The sequence below is a fragment of the Papaver somniferum genome, chromosome 1, assembly GCF_003573695.1.
Source record: "Papaver somniferum cultivar HN1 chromosome 1, ASM357369v1, whole genome shotgun sequence".
NCBI lineage: Eukaryota > Viridiplantae > Streptophyta > Magnoliopsida > Ranunculales > Papaveraceae > Papaver > Papaver somniferum.
Window position 1 is genome coordinate 36,570,530 of NC_039358.1, and position 18,701 is coordinate 36,589,230.

Below are 18,701 nucleotides of genomic sequence, written 5' to 3' on the forward strand. Positions count from 1 at the left end.
CGCTTTTTGTCATGGCTACTTCTTCTCCGTCAATGACTGAAAAAAGGTGCGTGAGTGATACCTTCTCCGAGGGAGATGTTGTTTCTTTTGATTCCTTGTTTTGGATTGAGAGTCCTTCCCATCACGATTATCGTGCTATAAATTCCCTTTTCCCTGATGATTCTCCTTCTTTTTCATGTAGGGCTAATAAGAGGATCTCCAAAGACTTGTCTGATGATGAGTTCATTGAACAATTGAAGGAAGAATTTGGTCTTCAAAACTATGAAGTGACCCTAGTCTCGGGCCAAACGGGTGTGTTGAAGAAGTCTGATGTCGATAGGTATGAGCAGTCATCCGAGGCAGTCATCGTTGCTCGTGGGCAATTAGAACTTGGTCTTCGCTTTCCTTTATACAACCCTGCTAGCCCTTTCTACTACGAGGTGACACTTTCCGCCTGATGAATGAGTGGAGGGACCGAGGCGAGGGTCATGGATCTATGGCCGATTGGTCGACCTATAAGCCTGAAGATGTTCTTAATTATACTTCTGCCAATTTCTTCGTGAACTATCGGAGCGGGAAAACTACCAATGACGACCTTGCTGGTTTTGCTGCTAGCCCTCATCGTCTGAAGTCTATGCCTGAGGGTGTTGAACGATTGATGCTAGATGCTGATCCCCTTGGTAAAGGCTCCAACAAGCGTGCTCGCCACACCAATGACCCATACTGGGACCGTGCTCCACTACTTGTTCGCGGCCAAATTTTGCATGGTAGCTTCCCTCCTCCTCAATTTCCTTCGGAGCCTTATCCATTCTGGGTGATTAACGATGATAGGGTATGTTGCTTTATTTTCACTTTCTTTGATTCCTGTTGTATCGGCTTGGGGTACTGATTACTTTGTTGTCGTAGGTTAAGCTTCAGGGCGAGTCTACCAAATCAGCTTCTATTTCCAAGAAGAGGAGTGCTGGCACAAGGGTCGAGGAGGATCGGGGGAAGGTAACAAACATATAGCTTTTATTCTAAGTACATGTAATTTACCCTGTTTTTTTCCTTCACGTGATCTGACACTGAACCTTGTGCAAAATTCCCTAGGTGCGAGGATGAAGATGTTGGAGAGTCCGATACTCGTGGTAGTGAAAGTTTGGTTCCAAGGCGTAATCCTCCTCGGGGGAAGGGGTGCCAAAGGGCGTGGTGTTGAAAAGATCGGACGTTGTGATCGATATCCCCGATCAAGATGATAAGGACGATATATTCGGGGACGATCAGCTGTTTGATGAGGATGATGGTGGCCAGAAGGAAGCGGAGGTTTATGTGGAGACTGTTGTTATGACTCCTGTCGTGCAGTCTGGTGATCAGAGGCCGACCCAAACATCACTCCAAAAGTTTCCCCAGAAGGATGTTGGGTCTCCCTCAGGTGTTCTGACGTCCTTTACCATATCGGGCCCTATTTGTGATTCACTTGGCGCATTGCACTCTGAGGAGTTCGGCTCCTATACTGGTGAGTAGATGATTGCCGTCGTGCCCCTGTATCGTGATATCGCGCCGGTCTTTAATAATTTGGTAAGTGATTTGTTTGCACTTTTCCTTTGGATGTTATCGGGCCCCACTAATCTCGTCTTGGGATGGAATTTGTAGGCGTTGAATCGGTTGAGGTTGGAGGCTGCTCTCCGTCGACAGGAGATTAGGAAGTTGGAGGCTGCTCTTCAGCAAGAGAAGGAACGATCTCGTGATCTGGAAATCAAACTAGCCGATGCGCAAGGTATATTGTTTGCAATAGTTGTGTTGATTGAGTTCTTCGTATCAATGTTCTGAGTCAATTATTATTCTTCTAGCTGAAATATCTAGTATAGATCTAGACGCTTCTTCGGAGTATATGCTTATGAAGAGAAAGTGGGATATCGAGAAAGATCTTGTGGAGAATCTTCGACAACGAATTTCCAATAAGGATGGGAAGATAGACCGACAGGAGGCCGAGATACAGAAACTTCAAAAGGAATTGGACTGATATTGCCTGTTTGAGTGTGTCCCAGAAGATATAGATAACTTACGGGCCCGCTTGGGCATCTTTCAAAGACTTGCTGGTGATAAAACGTTACTAGCCGATAATCCGGAGAGTCAAAATGGTTCCCTTAGGCTTCAAAATCGAGATCTTCATGAAGATCGGTGACGAATTTTGAGGGAAAAAGTTGTGGCTGAGCAGTCCAACCGATATCTTCTTGAAAGGACCAAGGGTTTCGATAAGCTGTCCAGTGACCTAGAGTGGACCCAAGCCCAGTTATCGATGCTACAAGTGTCCTATAACCGTTAGAGGGCCGAGTGGAGTGATCACAAGAAATATTGCCCTTCGAATGAGTTCAATGAACAATACTATAATGAGTTAACCTTGAAGGTTTTTAAGGCCGAGGACGAGTTGGCCAAGTCCGTGGAGTCATTAGAATATGTATTGCCAATTCTGTCAGGTCTCTGGAGTGCATGTTGGGGAGACCTTAAGACCTAGTAAGTTTGTTTTCTTTACTATGTATTCTGCTATGTTCCGTGTTTAATACGCTTATAATGTTTTATTGCAGCTGAGAAGGGTCGTGTCAAGGATCTGGAGCGAGATGTGCAAAATCTCGGGCAGGAGGTGGAGCAGTGGAAGAAGGCCGAAGGTGAGGTGAAGGTTAATCTCCATGCCGCCGAGGCGAGGTACGAGCAGCTTTCTCAGCAGATTGTGGACGAGAGAAATGATCATCAGAGCGAGCTTGCTGAGGCGATCAAGGCCGGTGTGAACGAGTACATCGCACAAAAGCGCCGCGAGGTTGCTCAGAGAAAGGGGGAGCCGGTGCTGTTCCACCCAGGAGTTGATCATGTCTTTTGTAGTGCTGGGCCACTAATTTGCCCTTTGTCGCGGGTTGTAATTCGTTTGAACACTTGACTCATGCTTCTTTGAACAACTTCTTTGAATGGGGTGTTGCGTCGCCAAGCTTGTTTTTCTTTTTTCTTTTCCTTGACAATTTCCGCCTTTATCATTGTGTTGACGCTGTTTAATTTTATGGTTGCTATCTTGTTATTTGTGCTCCGTATCTGCATTTGATGTCACATGCATTAGTATTAGTGCCTTTTCTGTCGAACACACTCAACAAGGAGGGTCATCGGTCCCGATGCCATGTCCCAGCCGAGGTATCTCATCACTATCTTTTAGATTCAGTGGAAGGGTTTCAGTCGTCCTAGTTCTAGGCCCGATAATCCCGAGTGGTTATCGACCAACCAACTCGGGAAAGTGGTCACGGCCACCTGCGATGGGGGTAACCTTTCAGATGTAAGTAGGTTACCTAGCTGAGAAGAAATCGTATCTTAACAACCTTTGGTATCTGGCTTCCAACCACCATTACCCTTAGGCTACCTCGGCACTTGCACACTGCCACTACCCCGAGTATCGAATAGCCAGTCGACTGTAAGTCACCTCGGCACTTCCATACTGTATTTTCCCCGAGTACGAATTACCATTCGAGTGTAAGTCACCTCGGAAATTCCTCACTGGCTTTTCCCCGAGTACGAATGACCATTCGAGTGTAAGTCACCTCGGCACTTCCTCACTATCTTTTCCCTGAGTACGAATGACCATTGGTCGCTCATGTCATATTTCCTACCCCTCGCGGTTTTAAAGAAATGAATGACAAGTATGTTTACCTATTTCCCTCGAACCCCTCATGGGTAATAGAGTTTCAGATGTTGAGCGTTCCACGGTTTTAGATCGGGTTTGTCGTCTGGTTTGAGTAACCGATAAGCTCCCTCGCCAGCTTTAGACACGATTGTGGATGGTCCTCCCCACATTGCCACTAGTTTACCGCCCTTTTTGTCGCGTTCCCAATCGGCTAGATATTTCCACACTAACTGTCCCGGTTGAAACTCTCTTGGTCGAACTCGTTTGTTGTATTCTCGTTGTAGTCTCCTTTGGTAATTATCCATTTTTTGCAACGCCATCTCCCTTGTTTCCTCCAAGTCATCGAGCTTGGAGAATATTAGATATGCCGATATGTTTCGCCTCCAGGCTTCAGTTCTTGTGGTGGGTATCATTGCTTCAGTTGGTAGTATCGCTTCGGTTCCATAGGTCAGCATGAAAGGTGATAGCCATGTTGCTTCCCTTCGAGTGGTTCGATAGGCCCATAAAACATTATAGAGTTCTTCGTACCAATCACCGTATTCTCCGTCTAATTTTTTCTTCATATTGTCGGCGATAGTTTTGTTTGTGATCTCGGCCTTCCCATTACTTTGAGGGTATATGGGGGTAGCCTTGCTTTTTCTGATGTTGCAGGTGTTAAATAGTAGGTCGATGTTTTCCCCTGGAGCTGTTTTCCATTATCCGAGACGATGGCCGCCGGTACTCCGAAACGACATATGATGTGCTCTCAAATGAACCTGAAGACGTCCTTGTCACGGACATGTGTCAGTGGTGCCGCCTCCACCCATTTAGTGAAGTAATCCGTCTCTACTATTAAGTATATTCTCTGCCACGATCTCACATGTAATGGTCCCACGATATCGATCCCCCACTTTGCGAAGGGCCAGGGGCTTACTACCGAGTTTAGAGTTACTGACGGTGCATGTATCTTCTTACCAAACTGCTGGCATTCTTCGCAAGCTTTCTCCATTTGTTTTGCATCATCGTTCATATACGGCCAGAAGTATCCTATTGTTTTCGCTCTCGCTGACAGACTTCGTCCCGAGCTGTGATTTCCATCTGCTCCATAGTGTAGTTCATTCAAGATTGTCTGGCCTTCTTCCTTACTTAAGCATCTTAAGAGTGGTCCCAGGTATGATTTTTTGTATAGAATTTCGTCTCTTAGCTCGTAAGCGGCCGATTTGCTTTTCACTTTGTTGATCTCGGGTCGCCCCTTGGGTAACTCGCCTGTCTCCAAGTACGAATGAATCGGCTTTCTCCAATCTCCGTCCGGATATTTATCGGCCATGTTGATAGCCACGTCGATGTGCACCTCGGGTGTCTCTGGTATAGATGGGGCGAGGAGTCTCATGACACGAATACCCTCCACATTTGGGTCTGTGAGCTGGGATGCAATATATGCCAATGCGTCTGATTGTCGATTATCTTTTCTGCATATGTGGCAAAATTTTATGTTGGGGATCTGGTTGATATAGAATTGGGCGAGCTCCCAGTACTTCTGCAAAATCGGGTCGTGGATAGCGTATTTTCCTGTGATTTGTCGGATCACCAACTGCGAGTCGCTAGTTAGTCTTACATATTATAGGCCCATCTCAACGATTAATCTCAGGGCGTGAATCGCAGCTTCGTACTCGGTGACGTTGTTTGTCGCCTTAAATTCCAATCTAAACGAATTGACCATTTTTCGTCCCTTTGGTGTGGTAAAGACTATCCAAAGTACCGATCCATCTTTGTTCGACGCTTGATCGACGAATACTTCCCAACATGATGGGCTACTTGCTTAGAATAAGTCGGCCAGGTCTTCTCGATCTTCTTCCATTCCGGGTATGTCCTCGACCTCATCTTCGTCGCTTAGTGGAAAATCTGCCACTACTTGTGCCTTCACTGCTGTCCTCATTTCGTAGAAAACATTGAACTGTTTAATTTGCGCCACCCATTTGGATATCCTTCCAGATCGGTCTGCATTGTCCAGTACCACCTCAATAGGTGATTTTGTGAGCATGTGGATCCGATGGGCTTGGAAATACGTCCTTAGCTTCAGGATGGCGAAAGTTAGCGCTAGAATCATCTGTTACATCCTTGTATAATTTTTCTCGGCCGGACTTAATGTTTTGCTGATGAAGTAAACAAGCTTTTCCTCGCTCCCTTCATTTCGAACTAAGACTGCACTGATAGCATATGAAGTTGCTCCAAGGTATAATGTGAGGACCTCCGATGGCTCGGGTCTTTGTAATACTGGAAGACTTGCAAGATGTATCTTATTATTATGAAACGCCTCCTCACATGTGTCCGTCCATTTGAATTTCTGTCCCTTTTTAAGAGTGCTAAAGAAATCCTTGCATTTGTCGGACGACCGAGATATGAATCGTCCCAATGCTGTTATACTTTCGTTCAGATTTTGTACGTCTTTTATTGTGGCTGGTGACGACATCTCGAGGATGGCTCTGACTTTATCGGTATCTGCTTCTATCCCCTTTGGAGTGATGATATATCCCAAAAATTTTCCCGATGTGACCCAAAAATCGCATTTGGTCGGGTTAACTTTCAGTTTATATTCTCTCATCGTCTGGAAAATTTCCCGCAGGTCTCGGATGTGATTCTTGGCTAGGCGACTTTTTACTAGCATATCATCGACATAGACCTCGATGGTGTTGTGGATCTGGTCTTCAAACATATCGCCCACCAACCTTTGGTATGTGGCGCCTGCATTCTTCAGCCCAAACGTCATCTTGGTGTAGCAGTATAGGCCCCTTGGTGTAAAGAAGGAGGTTTTCTCTTGATCCTCGGGAGCCATCGGGATCTGGTTATACCCCGTGTATCCGTCCATCAATGTTAGTGCCTCGTACCCCTCTACAGATTCCACCAGTTGATCGATACTTGGGAGAGGGAAACTGTCCTTCGGACAAGCTTTCTTCAGGTCGCTGAAGTCGATGCAGATTATGACTCCTCCGTTTCTCTTTAGTACCACGACCATGTTAGATATCCACTGTGGGTAGTGCGATTTCCTAATTATTCCCGATTCCTGTAACTTCTTTAGATCCTTCTCGACGGTCGTCTGTAATTCTGGCGCGACTCGCCTCATATTTTGTCGGACCGGTTTGAAGCTTGGTCGATCTTTAAATGGTGACAGCATACCTCCTGATCTATGCACTCCATATCGTGCACGTTCCATGCGAACGCGTCCATGTTTTCCTTTAGCACCGCCACGAGCTGGTTTACTTGTTCGTCCTATAGTAAGGATCCGATCCTTACTATCCTTGGTTCTTCTACGGTTCCTAAATTAATCTCCCGAGTAGGTTCCACGGCCGAGAAGTTTGGTTTTGATTCCTTCATCGGCGCCATCTCCTTTAATTGCTATGAAGGCTCGTTTCCTTGTGTTTCGTATGTCATGACTGCCTGCGAAATAATTCTTTCTAGTTCCTCTGCGGCTTTGGTTTGTTTAGCCTTGTTTTTTAAGACCCTTTGTCGTGCTTTTCGCTCCTCATTTATATGGGTATCGACCTGCATGCACTGTCAGGATGCCTGTGAATCTCCTACGACCTCAGCTATCCCCTTGTACGTTGGGAATCGTAGCCTCTGATGATAAGGCGATGACACTCCTTTGATTCGCGCGATCCACGATCTCCCGATAATAGCTTCATAGGGCGAGGCGACATCGACCACACAGAATGTAGTTAACGTATCTAGGTAAACACCTCCGTCCAATACCCTTAGGGTTACTTCGTCCTTTGGGATGATCACAGTCCCATTAAAACCGTAGATACGATATGTCGATGGGACGAGTATATCATCTGACAACTTCATCCTCTTGAATGTGTCGTAGAAGAGTACTTCGACTGAGCTCCCACTATCCACTAGTATCCTTCTTACCCCCCCCCCCCCATTCCTCAATCAGCAGGGTGATAACCAAGGGATCACTGTGAGCTTGGTCGTTTATCAGGACATCCTGAGCCGAGAAAAATATGGGTCGCAACATCCAGGGTTCCATCATCAAAGCTTTTGCTACAATGAAAATTTCCTTCCCATTATGATCCCTCTTGTGGATTCTAGATATGATTCCAAGATTCAGATTGTACGTTTGAGTGGCCGAATGCGAAATCGTGTTGACAAACTACGTGGATATGCCGATTCTGACCTGGTGGACGGGTGCGTCGGGCGCTGCGGTCGTCTGGGCTGGGTATCGGACGAACTGTCTTAGGTAACCGTCTCGAATAAGATGTTGCACGATGTCTTTTACTTCTCGGCAGTTATTTGTAGAGTGGCCTAGATATTGATGATAATGGCAATACCCTGGGTGATCATTGGTATCCTCGAACTGTATCCCTCAAGATGCTGGGTATATGATGTCATTCCTTTTTTCGAACTCTTTGAAGATTTCTTCTAGTGGAGCATTCAAAGGAGTGTATGTTCTCGCCTCTTGCCTCGTCCTCGTGTAGGTGGGCTCGGTCTCTTCTCGGGCCGTCTTTGAACGTCGTCCGATGTCGACTTGGGTGCTGCGCTAGCCTCTTGCACTCCCCTATCCCTTGATTCCTCCTGAATTTCTTCTAGGGAGATGAAATTCTCTTGCATTTTCCTCATTTCTTTTAAGGTCTGTGGTTTTTCAGTAAACATGGCTATCCAGATGGGGTCCGACCTCCCTAATGCGTTTTCGAACCCGAATATCTTCTGGTCGACTGGTACTTTCCCAATTTCTGTGCACAAATTTCTCCATCGATCTATCAACGATCTGAGTGGTTCTCTAAACCGTCGCGCCAAGGTGAATAACCTGTTGACCCTGGGCCGAGGTATGCTGTTGTGCATGTAAGTTTCGAGGAAGGCTTCGACTAGAGTCTCAGAACTGTCGACTGTTCCTGGTGGGAGATTGTAGAACCACTTCCTTGCCTCGCCCTCCAGGCTTGCCAGGAAGAATTTACACATTACTACCTCATGGTTCTTCCATTGGATTAGGGACATAGTGTACATCTTCAAATGCTCGACTGCGTCTCCCGTACCGTCGAACCTAGATGGAAATGTGGGAAGCGTGCACTTGGGTGGGAAGTCCCTTAGTTATAGCTCTTGGGTGAAAGGGGTCCTCTCGTCCTCGCTTATGACCTCGGCTAGCTTATCTTCTTAGCCGCTTCCTGACAGCTTCCTTATCTTTTTTTCTAACTCCCTTAGATTGGCTTCGGTTGCATTGTCGGCCCTTGTGTCTCTCTGTTGATGATTTCTCTCGCACCCTTCGTCTTCTGTTGATGAATCCTCGGGTGGACCGTACCCTCGGATAGGCGGTGTCAGGGGTTGTCCTGATCGACCAAAATTGCTCGGTCCTGTCGTTGGTGGTACTTTTCCGGCTCGTCCTTGGTGACCCGATGTCCCTCGGATGGAAGATCCTCTCGACCTCGACCTCAAGTTCCGTAGCTGATATTTCTCAAACTCTAAAGCTAGGTTCCTCTGCTGAAGATCCCTTAAATCCGCCTCTTGCCTTCTTTGACTTTCTAGAATTGCGAGTAGTGTTGGATCCGTACTCTCATGGCTAGAGTGACCGTTTGGATGGCCTAAATGAGCAGGGGGTGGCGTCGTCATCATTGGTAGGGGAGGTGGTACTGTAGGGGGTATCTGGGTCGATGCCTCTGGATCGGCTCTGATAGTTGTTTCTCGTCCTAATTGTACTCGCCTAAGTCGTTCTTGCTCTCGTCCGAGTGATTCTTGATACTCAACTTGTCGCCTGGTGTTTCGTCTCTGGGCATGCAGGATTTGCGCCTCATCATCATCTTCTGTGTCTGATGCGGTGAGTCAATCTATTTTATCATCCCTCCTCTGAGTTGAGATGATTCGCTCAAGAGGCGAGGGGTCATCGTCTCGTCCCAAATCGATTTCCTCATCCACAATCCGCATACCCCTTACAGCTGCTCGTGATTCCTCAGGTGGTGGATGCCCATCACTTCCCTGCCTCGTCCCCGTTACTCCTCCTTGCATGCTACTGCCGGTGATCGTGCAGTTCCTCAGAGTTCTCCCCATCCCTGACGTGCTAGCCATCGGACACAGTATGCTGTAAGTCCTAGAGTCGTTCCTACCTACGTCAGCAGATACAGACAACACCTTACTTTGACCTTTTTTTGAAAAGTTTCTCTAGTACGTACGGTTTTAAAGGAAAATGGTGACTGACACCAAAACTAAGTTTCAAAAGTACGATTCCCTCTACTCTATCATGCTGACCTCACCAGTCTGCCCTGTTTTGACTCTAAGTGTTTCTTTTAGACGGGTATCATGCTACGTCGCTTTCAAGATTGCACGATGTCGCTTTCAGTACCACGACTCTGCATTAACTACAATTTGTCCTACATTCCCTAGGCTCCAAATCATTAACTCCTAGTTCTTTGCGAGTAAAAGATCCAAATTCGTACTTTTTATGAGGTCAGCACACCACATTACAATTTGGATCAAAACTTGTGAACTTCCTTGGAACTGCACAGGGATGTCTTCTCTGAATTCCTTGGGTTTTTTCGCCGGCGACTTATAATCTCGCCGTGCTATTGTTTTGGCATTTTCACAAGCCAACATGGAACCTCAAGCAACTTCAACCACACATTGAAGATGTTATTTGGGAGTTTTATAGGTATACCGTTGTTGAACTCGTATGACAAAAACTAAGATTGAAATACGGAGATAAGTGTGAAAACTAATACGAAAACGAAGATTGAAACATGAAAACAGACTCGCCTCCGAGCATGTCTAGTCGGTCTATTATCATGATCCTTCCCTGGCCTCGACCAAACGCTAACAACATTATTTGGGAGCTCTTGAAGGATTCCCTATTAACTCGACTGCTTAGAATTAACCCAACTGAAAATACTTGCTAACGACACGACTTCAATAATGAAAACTCAACCATATCAACAAACTTCAAAACTAAACAGACATATACAGACCTCACCAAACAGAGTTCATCCCATAGCATCAACTAATGCACAAGGTGTTCTTAGGAGCTTTTGGATCGTCTCTGTTGGCACACGCAGCCAAGGTATCCGGAGAACTTAGACGTTCCCCTTAGTCGGCGCCAGAATGTAGTGGCATAAAACCACACACTACATCCAATGGTATAGAAGATGAATTAAAACTAAGTAAAGATGCAAAAAAAACATAGACACAAAGATATATGTGGTTCGGTATGATTACCTACATCCACGGGGTGAAAGGATGAATGTTATTATTTCTTTTCTTTGATTAAAAGGTGTTCTCTCCTTCTCAAATGGTGTAACTCTCAAATGTAGTGTCTTGTTTCTCCCTCCTTCAACCTGCCTCTCTCTCTCGACCAGCCCTTGTATTTATAGGCCAAGGTCGACATACAACAAAATTACAATGTTGGTCACATTACATCAATTTTAGTTGTTCCCTATCGGACCTGCACTGCTCGCCCGACTTTTTGGTTTGACCGATAGAGTCTTGGTTTTTGGTAGTTCTTCACCCGAGACCGAGTCTTGATTGTCTGGTTAACACGATGTCGCCCTTCTTTCTTCTTGTTACTTTATTTGACCATATTCCTTCGTCTGACCGAGTGATTTCTGATTGTTCGCCCGACCTGTCAGGAGATAAAGGTCACGTCACATCCGACAACTGTTGGGCCATCACGTCCGACCCACGTGATACCTCGCTCTTTGCGCCATTCGGTTCTATCCTGTGCTTCGCCGCTCTTTTTTCTTTGGTGTATCATAGCTTAGAATCTTGCCACCTAGCCCTGTGGATTATCTACACCTACACTAGCCATTCTGTACTCTAGATAATTCGAGAACAAGACCGGACGTGTTACCATTGCGGCAAGTTCGGTCACTTTGCAAGAGATTGCCGGTTTATGAAAAGGAAGCTGACGGAAGGAAATTTGGTAATGGTAGATGGTTGCCAGTATGATAGTGAAGAAGAGTGGGACATGCAAGCATCAGTCGCCCTAGCTGAATTGGTCGAAGAACTAGAAATAGACTTCGACAAGCCTGGAAGTGAAGAAGCACTAGCTGCAGCTGCTGACCAAGGAATGAAGTAAGAATTCGACTGGATCGACGATTTCGCATGCTCTAATCACATCGATGGGGACAAAGAGAAGTTGTCCGGCATGTGCAAAGACAAAGGAAATCAGGTAGCGGAAACTATTGACAAATCAGAATTACCAACAACTCAGATTGGTAAGAAAACGATTGTCCCGCATCAATTGCAGCCGGAGAAGGAACATCAGGTTCTTATTGATAAAACAAGGCAGGGAAAACATGCGACTGTGGACACCACGAAAAAGTATGTTTGGTACGCTGCTGATACAGTAGGATAGACCTTGGATATTGTCGCTGACCAGACAACCGGTAAGGCCTATACATCGAGGAATAAGGTGTTCGATGAAGTGTCGCCATGGTGGTCAACACAAAAGATGATATTGCCAGATGTGAAGAAATCTAAAGAAAACGAAACAAGTGAGTAATGAGATTAAGAGTTTTTGAGAGTTTAAGTTTTAGTATTGCTTCCTAGGAGCTCTGTACAAGCAATGCAACTATGCTCATATATCTCCTAAGTTATTTTAAAATTCCAACAAAGCAAGTTTGGAGTTAAATTTTTTTGAATAGAGACTAATGTTTAACATATTGATTAAGGGATCGCCGATAAACTTCAAGCCGTATTTGCTCACATTATTCAGCATACCATTTACGATAAATTGAGACCTCTCGTATAACTTGTGCAACTTGTGTACATTATTCGCATGTTTATAAATAAAGATAGTTGTATTAACCTATGATCAACCTAAGCACACCTTTACTACAAAAAAGGAGTTAAAACATTAGTTAGTAGTTGACTTTTTTTTTTTTTTTTTTGAAAGTTAACAAATAAAAACCAACAAAAAAACAAAAACTAAAAAGAAGAATCCTCACTAAACAAGTGAGTAATACAAGAAGGAGGAGAGGTTAACCACTGATTAGACAGTTGGTTCCGAAAAACATAAGCTGCTAAGGAGTGAGCCATGAAATTGGCTTCCTTTTTGATAAAGTTAAAATCAACATACGTAAAGTTTCCTAGCTTGTCTTTGATTTTTCCAATAGTATTCTTAATACGCCAAGGGACTGGGAAATTATTGTACCTGAGAGAATTGATCACAGTGAGTGAATCACCTTCAATGATAATGTGCCTTATATCCTTGCTGATGGCAAGCTCAATTCCCACCAAAGCACCATGAGCTTCAGCTTCTACAGGGGTGCTGAATGCGAATATTTGTGTCTGACACCCATTAAACTCACAATTGTAGTTCCTTGCTACTACCGCGCAGGCGAACCCTCTAATTCCAGCAGCACCATCAACATTTATTTTCATTTTTGACTGAGTGGGAGGAGACCAAACAGTCTTGGCAGAGTCTAGTAAGTCTTGTTCAGAAGGCAGAGTGGTATCCTCTTGAATGTTGGTATCACGGTGGAACCATTAATAAGCCTCTTGAAGCATTTTATAAATATGCACAGTGCCTTTGTTGAAGACTATGTTATTCCTGGTCTTCCATATACTCCAGAACAGACAAATCCGCATTTTTAACTTTGAGTAGTCTCCACCTTCTAATAACCAACTCTTGATATAGTGGTGAACTGAAAGATTTAGGCTTGCATCAATTCTGAGAGTCAGGTGAAAAGAAAAAAGAACAGATTGAGATACAGGGCAGTATAGGAACAAGTGTTCCAAAGTTTCAACAACACCATTACACATCCTGCACTCTGTATTAATATCTTTGCAGTATGTCATCATCCTGTTACCAACTGCAATACCATTATTAAGAATTTTCCAAGCAAATATTTGAAGATTGGGTGCCAAAATTTTTACCTTCCAGAATTTCTTCCAAGGTATATGTTCAGTATTACCATAATGAGAAGAAGAAGGAGCTCTGTCATTTAAAGTTTTGGTGAAGGATTTTGCTGTAAAGACCCCATTAGGATGGTGAAGCAAAAGTAATTTATCCTCAGTCCCTTCTTCGTTGATGTTAGGTAAGTGGATATCCAATATAGTCTCGACTTCATGCGACTGGAAGCATAGGTGGAGTTTGATTATATCCCACCTTGGAGGGTTCTGTAGGATAAGTTCACTAACTAAAACAGGCTGCTCTGTTGAAAGCAAATTGGGGATAGGCCTCCTGTTATGAATTTTCGGAATCCAAAGGTCATTCTTGATATGTATCTTCTCTCCATTACCAACCGCCCAGCAACACCCTTCCTTCATCTCAGTTCTTCAACCTAACATAGCAGACCATGTAGAGGAACATTTTTAGGGTTTCGTCATTTCCCAAAAGTTGTCTTTTTGGAGATATTTAGCCCTCATAAGCTGACACCACAGACAATCATCATTTTCTAGGAATTTCCAGACAAGTTTAGCAATCATCGCTCTATTTAAGTGTTGCAGAGTTCTAATTCCTAACCCACCTACATCTTTTGCTTTTTCAAATTGTTTCCAGTTGATGAAGTGGGTTTTCCTTACCTCTCTAGCATGGCCCCACCAGAAGTTTCTCATAGTTCTGGTAAGTCTTTCCAGCACCTTCTTAGGTATCAGGGATGTCGCCATATAGTACGGAGGTATGAGCCCAAGGACATGCTTGATCATGATGATTCCGCCTGCATAGGTTAAGTGAATTCGCTTCCAACCTGCCAGCTTAGTGTCGAATTTATCATTAATAAAATCATGGGAATCAATTTTGTAGGATGACTTTAGAAGCTGATGGCCAAGATATTTGTCGTTAATCTGCATCTGTTTCACCCCTAGCCTGTTAGCATTTTCAGTTCTTCTGTTGGGTCTGACTCCTTTGCTGAAGTGAATTGAAGACTTCTGCATGTTTGCACATTGACCTGACCAGGCAGCATATATATCAAGAATACTCTGTAGCGTGTCGATGGTCAGTTCATCAAGGTTCCCAAATAGAATGAGATCATCAACGAACATTAAATGGGACACTGAAGGAGCATTTCTACAAATCTTGTACCCGTTGTAAAGAGAATTATTCTCCATAGTTCGCATGAGCCATGACATACCTTGAGCGAAAAGAATGTATAGGTACGGAGATAGAGGGCAGCCCTGACGAAGACCTCTTTCACTGGTGAAATAACCCTCAGCTTGGCCATTAATAATAAGCGAAAAAGAGGCGGTCGAAACACAGTTCATAATGAGATCATGGGTCTTGCCAATAATACCAAAAACTCTCAAGCAGTGGCTTAAAAATCTCCAACTCACTTTATCATAAGCTTTATTGATGTCAATTTTAAGTACAAAAGCACCTATTATAGAAGAAGAATTTGACATTGTATGAAATATCTCTTTTGCAGCTACAATATTGTCAATAATCATTCTTTCAGGTATGAAGGCTGATTGTGCATTATCTACTAGATTATTTAGATGAATTCTCAGTCTTTGTGCAATAATCTTATTAATAACCTTTTAGATGACATTAGTGAGGGTAATGGGCCTAAAATCAGCAGGTAGAGAGGGGTTTTTTACCTTTGGGATCAAGAAAATATTAGTATGATTAAGTCCTCGGGGAAGCGACGCAGAAGCAAAGCAAGTTTTGATAGTTTGAGCAACTTCTTCTGCAATATGGTCCCAACAGCGTTTAAAGAAAACAGCCAGCATCCCATCAGGCCCCGGAGCTTTGAGATTCTTCATTTTCTTCAGCACATTCCAAATCTCTTCAGTTGTGGGAGTTTGAGCAAGCAAATCATTGTTGGCAGCATCTAGTTTGATTGGATCTTGGAACTGGATAGTGATGTTATCTTCGTTAGGGTCTCCCTTGAATAGATTAGAGAAGTGATCAACCAGATAAGCCACTACACCATCAACATTTTTGAGCCAACTTCCATCAGTTTGTTGTAGAGCTGCAATCTTATTTTTCATTCTTCTTTGAGTTGCAGCAAGATGAAAAATATGCGTGTTTTTATCAACATTGGGGATGCAGTTCACTTTACTCCTTTGCTCATAATATTTGTATTATAATTGATGAAGAGACTCAATCTTATCACACATTTTTTTCTCATCCTCTCTGATGTCTCTCAAGTGAGCTTCTTTTTGGATGTTGAGAAGTTCAGCCTTAGCGTGTTCCATGGCCTGGAAGATGTTCCCAAAGGATTTCCTGCTCCACTTGTTTAAAGCTTTACCAACTGCATCCAGTTTTCCAACAATATTCACCTGCTGAGTGGACCAAGCATCAATCACCACATCTTTGAATTCTGGGTACTCCATCCAGAAATACTCAATTTTGTTCGAAATCTTTCTCTTGCGTCGATTTTCCCTATGAGTATTAACCAGAATTGGGGCATGGTCACTACTAATTCTAGGTAGATGAAGAACCCAAGTATCCTTGAACATGAAGAGCCAATTTGTAGTGCACATAGCTCTGTCTAGCCTCTCATATATAGGCTCTGATAAGGTAGCTCCATTCGACCAAGTAAAAGCTGGGCCAATATAACCCAAATCAACCAAACTTCTATCTTGGATGAAATCCTTAAAACCATTGTTAGCAGAATTAAACTTTTGACTACCACCATGCTTTTCTGAACTGGAGCAGATACCATTTAGATCACCCACCATACACCAAGGAAATCTGAATCTGAGCAGTGAATAGGGAGAAATTGTGCCAAAATTCATTTCGATTCTGACTACTAGGAGGGCTATAGACACATAATAAATCCCAATCACTCTCTAATAGGTTATGAATACGACAGTGAATAACATTTGTATTGGAACTGAGAATTTCTAGGTTAACAGAATCATTCCACAGAATAACCAGACCTCCACTTCTACCAATTGCAGGAATAAAATTGTAGTTGTCAAAATCTAATGAAGAAAAAAGCTTGGTTGATTTTACCTCATTCAGGAGAGTTTCAGAAAGAAAAACAATTTGGGGATTGAAAGCCCTGAGAAACTCTTTAAGATTACGGACTGTCGAGACGTTTCCCAGCCCTCGACAGTTCCAGGAGAAGATTAACATTGAACTTGTGGCTGATTTTGGGCAGCCACCACACCCTTTTGAGAGTTAACTGTTGAATGAGTCTTCTTGATTGGAACATCAATATCCATAGGACAAGCATGCCTTTTAACCCCAATTGAAATTTCTTCATCTTTCTTTTCAGTGCTTCCTTTCGAATTAATCCTTGCTGATCTCTTCCAACACTTATTCTTCTTCTTCGTTGAATCCGTAGAAGAAACTGAGATAGATGAGAACTCATCTGCCTCACTTGAATTCAAAATTTCTCCTCGCTGAATGAAATTCGAATTAGGTTTGGTATTTGGGTGTGATGAAAGGAAAGGGGTTGAAATTGTCTGCAACTGTGGTTTATCGGGTTTTAACATTGGGCTTCTTGGATCTATTATGAGCTGGGCCTTTGAACCATTTTCAGAAGCTGGTAATATACCCGACTTCATCGAAGCAAAATTACCTTCAGTAATTTTCGTACTTTCACTGTCTGTAATTTTCTTTGATGGCATCTCACAGCTAATAATGTTCTGATCAACCATTTTACTCGGATCATGTGACTGTAGCTGGGAGTGGTTGTCAGGCCTTACAATTGTGCTTGTGTTGGTGGCATACAGTTCTATAGCTGCAACATTTTCATTTGTCTTATAATTGACATGACTATCATCCTTACCTTGCTCAGGGTACAACACCTGCTTTCCTGTAGATGTCGACACCTTGTCATCTTTAGATAAACTTATGTTTTTTAAGACCATTGCAGTAGACGTCAAGGGATGCCTGCACTTTTCAGAGTACCCTAAATTAGTTGTTTCCCCACTGTTGCTTGTAGTCATTCTTAATGCTGCCAAATTAAGTTGTATCTGACTGGGTGCATCCTTGCTACCGTTGATCATTTTCCCTGAGATTAACGGCCCCTGAGCATTGGTGTTAGATTTCTTCACTTGATGAAGATCTTGAGCTGGTCGTATGATTCCTGGATTGTTTTTCTTGAAAAAAGCTCGAATTTCTTCGTTATACCTGGCATATGTCTTGTCATTCATCTTATAAGCAAACTCCTCCGGACTGAGATTTGGGATCTCTTCTAGCTTTTTTGATAGATGTGGACACTGCTTCATAATATGCCCAAAGTACCCGCAAAAGAAACACAATCTAGGGAGTTTTTCATACCTGAAAGTGATAGTGATCTTTTTTTTTCGATTTTAGGGTAATAATCATATCTTTAGGCAGAGGTTCAGTGATATCCAATCTAACACGTACCTTTGCGTATTTACCCCATTTAGCTGCTAGTTCAGAGTCTATTAGATCTGGATTTCCAGTTTCCTTAATGATATTGAAAACTTTTTCTTTGTTCATCATACTTAATGGTAATCCATGAATATGTATCCAGAAGTAAACGTATTTGAAATCATAGTCTTCTATAAGAAATTCTTCTTTGCATCTTTCTAGTAGCATTAGGTCTTCTTTTACAGACCATGGAGTGCCTTGTAAAGCAGCTTCCATGTCGCATAAAAACTGAAACTTTGCATTGTAGTACCCACTTCCAATATCTGTGACCGAAACTGCACCTGTGGGTCTCCAAGCTTTTGACAGGACTTCGTTTAGAATGTTTAGATGATACTCTTTCCCAGAGTTGAACTTGAAGAGCACGTTTTTATGAGTATCAAATGAAGTTTCTTGCGCATCATCATTTTCATCATAACTGTATGTGTGAGGTTCCTCCATAAGGTTATTTATACGGTTGATGATGTCTTCAAACTCAGAGTTAGGGTTACCTTGTGAAGTTGAAACCATGAGAGAAACAACCAAGCAAAAAGGAGAAAGAAAGCAGAAGAGATAGAGGGGAATAACGAAAATAACAAATCACAGATTGATTAGATAAAATCCTAATGGGAGATATAATCCATCAATGGAGATGGAGAAAAAATCATCCAAACAAATGGAGAGTTTTAGTTTTTCAATATGGATGTAAAAAAACCTAGATCCACCTCCACGTAGTCGACTTTCTCAAAAGCTCCATCGTATATATCTTAAAAGTCAAAGATGCACGGCGATAGGTATATGGATTCCAAAATATCCGATCACTTTTCTAGCGGGGCCAACAAATGCTAAACAGTACTT

General features: G+C 43.2%; 1 protein-coding gene across 1 annotated transcript; it reads right to left on the minus strand.

The window, feature by feature from the left end:
• Positions 1-13,063: 13,063 nt before the first annotated feature.
• LOC113285971 lies at positions 13,064-13,846 on the minus strand. The gene has a single exon (XM_026534728.1). The coding sequence runs from the start codon at positions 13,844-13,846 to the stop codon at positions 13,064-13,066; it is 783 nt and encodes a 260-aa protein (XP_026390513.1).
• Between the last annotated feature and the right edge of the window lie 4,855 nt (positions 13,847-18,701).